Source organism: Oncorhynchus gorbuscha, unplaced genomic scaffold (assembly GCF_021184085.1).
Source record: "Oncorhynchus gorbuscha isolate QuinsamMale2020 ecotype Even-year unplaced genomic scaffold, OgorEven_v1.0 Un_scaffold_11220, whole genome shotgun sequence".
NCBI lineage: Eukaryota > Metazoa > Chordata > Actinopteri > Salmoniformes > Salmonidae > Oncorhynchus > Oncorhynchus gorbuscha.
In genome coordinates, this window is record NW_025744482.1 from 1 (window position 1) to 7483 (window position 7483).

At 41.1% G+C, this 7483-nt stretch overlaps 1 protein-coding gene across 1 annotated transcript; it reads right to left on the reverse strand.

Moving 5' to 3' along the window:
- Nucleotides 1-3741: 3741 nt before the first annotated feature.
- LOC124016913 (4-galactosyl-N-acetylglucosaminide 3-alpha-L-fucosyltransferase 9-like) lies at nt 3742-7001 on the reverse strand. The gene is made up of 2 exons (XM_046332250.1): nt 6987-7001; nt 3742-6351 (listed from the first exon to the last, which is right to left on the reverse strand). Exon 2 carries the CDS (start codon nt 6342-6344, stop codon nt 5232-5234), a length of 1113 nt encoding a protein of 370 aa, XP_046188206.1. The 5' UTR covers nt 6345-6351; nt 6987-7001; the 3' UTR covers nt 3742-5231.
- Between the last annotated feature and the right edge of the window lie 482 nt (nt 7002-7483).

A 7483-nucleotide genomic window follows, 5' to 3' on the forward strand; every position in this document is an offset into this window, starting at 1 on the left:
AACCACTATACATGAAAAAACTACATAAAAAGGAAGGGACAGAAAATAACAATAATTTCAATCTGAGTGGTCTCAACAGAAAGACTGGTTGTGGCTGGGACAGTGGGGAAAGGGAAAGGGGACAGTGAAAGCTGAACAATGTCTGACAATAATAAAGAGGTAAGTTCGATAGATTTTCAGTAGAGAAACTAGCTAACCAACTAGCTAGCTAATTAACCCTCTAGAGTCAAAGCCCTGTCTAAACTGGGAGAGAGAGGGGGGAAGGGTTCTAAGCTAACATATGGAATTGTTTTAAGATGGTAATATTATTATTTATCTATTTGATTTGACATTTTTAAGGTATAAAAATATATTATATTTTTTGGGGGATGAAACATTGAATTTGGCATTACTGCTATTTGCCAAAAAAAACAAAGTTTGTTCTGAAGTCCGTGTTGTTTGTGAGTCTCAGCTTTCCACTGAGGGGTCATATTAGTGTGTAACACAAACCATTTGGACAGACCAGTATCCCTTCTTTCTTTTCTCTCCAAAACTCTTGAACGTGCCGTCCTTGGTCAGCTCTCCCGCTATCTCTCTCAGAATGACCTTCTTGATCCAAATCAGTCAGGTTTCAAGACTAGTCATTCAACTGAGACTGCTCTTCTCTGTATCACGGAGGCGCTCCGCACCGCTAAAGCTAACTCTCTCTCCTCTGCTCTCATCCTTCTAGACCTATCGGCTGCCTTCGATACTGTGAACCATCAGATCCTCCTCTCCACCCTCTCCGAGTTGGGCATCTCCGGCGCGGCCCACGCTTGGATTGCGTCCTACCTGACAGGTCGCTCCTACCAGGTGGCGTGGCGAGAATCTGTCTCCTCACCACGCGCTCTCACCACTGGTGTCCCCCAGGGCTCTGTTCTAGGCCCTCTCCTATTCTCGCTATACACCAAGTCACTTGGCTCTGTCATAACCTCACATGGTCTCTCCTATCATTGCTATGCAGACGACACACAATTAATCTTCTCCTTTCCCCCTTCTGATGACCAGGTGGCGAATCGCATCTCTGCATGTCTGGCACACATATCAGTGTGGATGACGGATCACCACCTCAAGCTGAACTTCGGCAAGACGGAGCTGCTCTTCCTCCCGGGGAAGGACTGCCCGTTCCATGATCTCGCCATCACGGTTGACAATTCCATTGTGTCCTCCTCCCAGAGCGCTAAGAACCTTGGCGTGATCCTGGACAACACCCTGTCGTTCTCAACTAACATCAAGGCGGTGGCCCGTTCCTGTAGGTTCATGCTCTACAACATCCGCAGAGTACGACCCTGCCTCACACAGGAAACGGCGCAGGTCCTAATCCAGGCACTTGTCATCTCCCGTCTGGATTACTGCAACTCGCTGTTGGCTGGGCTCCCTGCCTGTGCCATTAAACCCCTACACCTCATCCAGAACGCTGCAGCCCGTCTAGTGTTCAACCTTCCCAAGTTCTCTCACGTCACCCCGCTCCTCCGCTCTCTCCACTGGCTTCCAGTTGAAGCTCGCATCCGCTACAAGACCATGGTGCTTGCCTACGGAGCTGTGAGGGGAACGGCACCTCAGTACCTCCAGGCTCTGATCAGGCCCTACACCCAAATAAGGGCACTGCATTCATCCACCTCTGGCCTGCTCGCCTCCCTACCACTGAGGAAGTACAATTCCCGCTCAGCCCAGTCAAAACTGTTCGCTGCTCTGGCTCCCCAATGGTGGAACAAACTCCCTCACGATGCCAGGACAGCGGAGTCAATCACCACCTTCCGGAGACACCTGAAACCCCACCTCTTTAAGGAATACCTAGGATAGGATAAAGTAATCCTTCACACCCCTCCCCCTTAAAAGATTTAGATGCACTATTGTAAAGTGGCTGTTCCACTGGATGTCATAAGGTGAATGCACCAATTTGTAAGTCGCTCTGGATAAGAGCGTCTGCTAAATGACTTAAATGTAAAAAAAATGTAAATGTAACTACAGACAGAAGTTGGTAGAAGAGGCTGTACCGACTTCAGACGAGTCTTGTGAGGCTTGTGGGCTCCCTGGAGCAAAACAGAGAACACCATCGTATTCATGATAGTCTCAGCTGAGTGTTAAGAGTTTGTAGACCAAACCGTTCGTTCGCTACAGACGTTTTCATAAGACCACTTTTTGGGATGTCTCTTGGTCTGAAAAACAGCGCTCTTGCTCTGCCACCTTCCACCACAGATGCAGAAGTGTATTCACTTTGGATGCGGCTGATTGAGACACAGCCATTGCAGACTAAGACTAGCTCAAACAGACAGATTTTGATGGGGATTTTCACAGGGTGTGGCCATTGTAGGCCAAGGGTCAACGATTTTAATATTGAAATTGAAGTAGGTAGTTATTTGGTCTTCTGTTATTAAAGCAGGCTATTGATGAGGCAAGCTAAGTGAACATCAGCTAGCAAGGAAGCTAACTATCTAACGATAGCTAGCCAACTTTTAATCATATGTGAACGACAGGCTCGATTCTGTCTTATGTAGTGACCTTTGAAATAGTGTTTTTTTACATTGGAGAAAAGTAGACAGCTCGAAAATGGTATATCATACACTACAGTTAAGGAACAATGGGAAAGTAATTCTGCTTTGAAAGTTGATAAACTTGTATCCCCACTTTTGTGAAAATGGCCTTTGAAGGATTTGGTTTGGAAAGCTCTTCTTTGTCTACACCCATTCAGCATCGTTCACACCCTCTTCAGCTTTTACCCAACCCAACTCTTTAATGGTTGATCCAAGCATTCTGTCCAAACAGCAGCTGTCAAGCACCCAAGCTAAATGGCTAACGTTGGCTAGCTTGTTCCAGACACAAATGAAAGAACAGCTCAGTGACTATTTTTACCCGCCCTAGCAGAGTTGGTTAGGCGGTTTTTATGTTGTCCGGAGCATTGGTGACTGCAACAGTGCTGCTGGCAACAATTTACGCATTTTTGCCAATGTTTACTGACACTGGCCATATTCAACGGGTGTAGAGCGTTTGTAATTTTGTCAGTTATTCTGCACTCTGGCATCGGAGCAGATAGCCAGAGTGAATTTACCAGCTACATTTATCAACAGTTGTCGCAATGACATTCTTTTGAAATGGTTACTTGAATAGTGGAGTCTTTTGTTAAGACATGTGGCTAGCTAGCTAAACAATGAACCATAATGCCAACTAAAACCTCCTGGCATTGACAACTTAGATGGAAAGCTACTGAGGATGGTAGCTGACTCTTCAGCCACTCCTATCTGTCAAATCTTTAACTTTCTTACGGCTAAGGGTTCCCCTAGCGGCCCCTAGCGGCACCCCTCGACAAAATTCCTCTGAAAAGGCAACGTGTGAAATTCAAAAATATTTTTTAGAAAAATGTATCTTTCATACATTAACAAGTGCAATTCACCAAATGAAAGAAACTTCTTAGAAAACACTCGGAAGTTTCTAAAACTGTTTGAGTGATGTCTGTGAGTATAACAGAACTCACATGGCAAGCAAAGTCCCCAATGAAATCCCCTTGAGATATGATGTTGCACTGCCTAGGGGTTCCACTAGATGTCAACCATTAATATAAATTATAATGAGACTTCTATGGTGTTGTGGGAGTGAATGATAGCAGAATCAGTCAGGTTTTTGGCAGTCAGACATTTTCTGATCATGCTTATTCCTCATGGTAGTCACTTGCGTTCCATGGCTCATGAAGACAAGAAGGAATAGTCCAATTGGAACTTTATTGAAGGTATATGTTAAAAACATCCTAACGATTGATTCTGTACATAGTTTAAAATGTTTCTTCGACCTGTAATATAACTTGTTTGTGTGTATGTATGTGAGTAGGATATCTACTGTTTGTGTGGAAGTATGTGCGTAAGTAAGAAGCAAGGTATAAAATGGATGTCTTTGTATAATGGACTTCAGAATGTTCTCGTGAATAAACTGTACTAACCTTTTGCATAAGCTGTGTCGTGTCTTTGGCATCATTAAACTGAAGATGAATCGTTATCAAATAACTAATTATTATTACGCGATTAAACTGATCAATCCTGTAATTAACTAGGAAGTCGGGGCACCAAGGAAAATATTCAGATTATAACGTTATAATTTTCCTAATATAACTTTCAGATATTTTCATACAGTATCTGACCAATAGTCTTCTAATTAATGAATTCTTCTTTACCTCACGTTAGTCTTTTTCAAACGTCGTAAATTATCTGCACGAACCCAGTCTTCACTATGAGTCATCCATACATCAATTGTCTTAAATCATTTATTTACTAACTAAGTAATTAACAGAAATGCATAAAAAATAGGAAATAATTACAAGGAAATGATAACGGAGTTTCCATAGTGGGATAAACCGGTATCGCAGCTTGGTGGACAAAAAGGGAAGTGGGGGTCACCTGAGATGAGACACTACAAAGTTGATAATTATAACAATTGAAATGCTAATCCTTTGCACATGAACGCTCACTCATTCAGGAATAATTGCAATCAATATATATATATATATTTACGCTCAGTGTGTTGTCGGGATCTCTGTTGAAATGTTTGTTTCTGTTGGAGAGTCTGTCCACCCTCTGTCGTGGTTAGAATGGTAGGTTCAGTGACATTCATTCATGTCCTTATAGAATAGATGTTTTGGCGGTTGTCGGTCTTTGCATTCAATGATACCGAATTCATAGCTGCAGGTTAGTAATTAATATCAAAGACTTGTTCTTATTCTGTCGGTATCGATAGTCTAAGAGTTTAACCACGTGGGATGGTGAAAATATTCAGCAGTTTGGTCTCAAACATTGGCCCTCTCGTTATCAAGGTAAGCTGTTCTGCAACCTTTGTCCCCTCGTAATTGAGAGAAACATGGTCTTGTGATAGAAAACCTGGGTGGGGGTTTTATTCGGAAGAGAAGAAAAGGGCCTGTCCCAGGATGCCCGACCTGTGCTCATGAGCGGTCATCTGACTTAGTTAAACTCCAATGGGAATTGGAATTTTGATTAAACAGTCCAAATCACATTACACAATTTCACAAACAGTATCATCCTCACTCATTCATCTTATAAAACAATTAGATGTAAACCTCATAACTGAGGCTATTATACAAAACAAAAAAATTAAAATCGACCCAAAAACCTTGAATGACCACACTTTGAATTGATACAAAAAAAGAAAGCAAAATTACGTAGGTAAGCCAAATAGAACTTTTCTGTGCTTACAAAATGTTGGCTAAACACTCAAACAAAGTACCATTCATAAACGTCGTGGAAAACTTTATAATATCCCTTGTCTCTTGCCATGTATTCACAGGCTAAACAAACAGGTTGAGAAAACTCTTGCTCTATTCTCTGGAGGTGGGGCTTGGCCTTAAGGTACCTCCTCCAAGTGAAGTAACTTACATACATCTCATCATTCTTGTCCAATTGAAGAAGGAAGTCAGCCAGTGCCTTTGCATTAGTAAAGTCATTTACATGAATGAAAGAATCAGCTGGGAAAAACTTTTCATAGTTCTCTCTGGGTGGGCCCAAGACTACTGGTACGGTTCCTGCTACAAGTGGTCCGTTCACCTTTTCTGTGATGTAGTCTCTGTGGATTGAATTCTCAAATGAAAGGTAGAATTTACAGCTAGCAAGGGTTGAGTAATAGTCCTCATACTTCAAACGACTCCCTGTAAAAGCAGAACCAAAAAGATGTATCTTAATGTGTTTGACCAGCTCTTGATAGTACTTTGCTCTGGTTCCTGTCCCAGTTGCAGGATTGTTGTTGCTCACAATCCAACAAACCAATTTATCCTTCTTGGGCAGCACAAACTCACTGTCTTTTCCATTCTTCACGGTTGTCAATTCATTTCGCACTGTGATGTCAGCATCTCGTCTATAGCCCAAAGTGAGGTTAAAGAGGTTTTCCACACCTGGTTTTCTGGCAGTATTTGTTGGTGATTCCAATTGAAACCAGATCCATTTCTGAAAATGTGGACGAGGAGACTGAGGAAGGTTCTTCAGGTCCCAGCTGATGTCTTGGTGAAAAATAACCACTCCGTCTGCTTTGTCATAAAGGGATCTGTCATCTGTCAGAACACAGCTATCAATGTTGAAATGGGTTTGGCAGAACGAAAAATTCCATCTCACACCCAGTGGCCAGAACCAGAGCAACACAAGTGGCTTTTCCACAGGCTTTTTGGTAGGTGAGGAAACATCTCCCTTTGCCAAAAATGGCAAATCCTCCAACCGAGATGAACATGCAGTAGATGAGGGTTTAAAGTAAACAAAAAATAGTACCACTGAACACAAAACCCCAAGAGCAGCTATCAGAGTTAGATGATGTCTTCGGTTGGAAGTTGTTGATGACATGTTTGTCCTGTAAGAAAGAAACACAACTTTAGACATTAAGTATATAAAAAAGGAACAGCTTGAAAAGATTTCACATGCGTTGCTTTATGCTCTGATTATACGGGTGTTTCTAAACCTGAATGGTGATTGGTCAAAACCACATTCCAGCTGTTGTCTTTTCAACAAGTTACCACAGGCTAAATCTATGATGTTAAAATGGCTTTATTATCTGTTCCATCTGAATCAAATTCACCCGTAATCAGTGTATGGTGAGTCATGCAGTTTTTCTGAAAGGTTTCTATCAGTTTTTACTGCACAAGCACAGAATAATGACAATCATTAACAATATGAAATCTTAAAGGCTATTATTAACAGTGCTTGTAGGCCGTCATTGTATTGAAGAATGTGTTCTTAACTGACTTGCCTAGTTAAATAAAGGTTAATTAAAAAACATTTTTTAAATAGCATGTAAACTGTCCTCAAGTAAGATAACATTAATCTGAGGACATAGACTGTATAAAAGGTGTATGGCTGCATTCTCCTAAACAATAATACACTTTTGAACATAGCATGTTTTGTTAATAGAACGTCTTTAAATCAAACATGTTTAAAACTCTTAACAGTGAAATCAGGTTTGAGAAAGAAAAATAAACCATCCCTTACCATAGAGGGCTCTTGTTAGTGTCAACTAGACTAGTGACGAGGCACACCTATGCCATCATGCCTTTCATTAGAAATGCAAAATAACCTGTCTGACAACTAGAGGCTTATAATTTCAGAGCATTGAGGTTAGAAACCTCTTTTGCAATGGGGGCCCAGGTAACAGATGTGCCTTTATACAACTCATAAAACAAATGCCCTAAGTTCCTACTGTTCATGATTCTCTATTTTCAATTTAATGCAGGGAAAATATAATGTGTAACAACATTCAGTTAACCTTAGCGGAATGATCTAATTATCAAGGTCAACGTTTTTATTTTACCTCAATTCCTTTTACCCTGAGCATTATGTGAATTTGATTCATTTGTATTATTATTTGTTTGCTGGTTTGACATTTTCACTGCACTGTTTGGAAGTTTGATTTGATTTCAAATGAGCTACTTTATATTGTCACTTTAGTAGTTTTTTACACCAATATTTGTACTTCTACTTGAGTAACA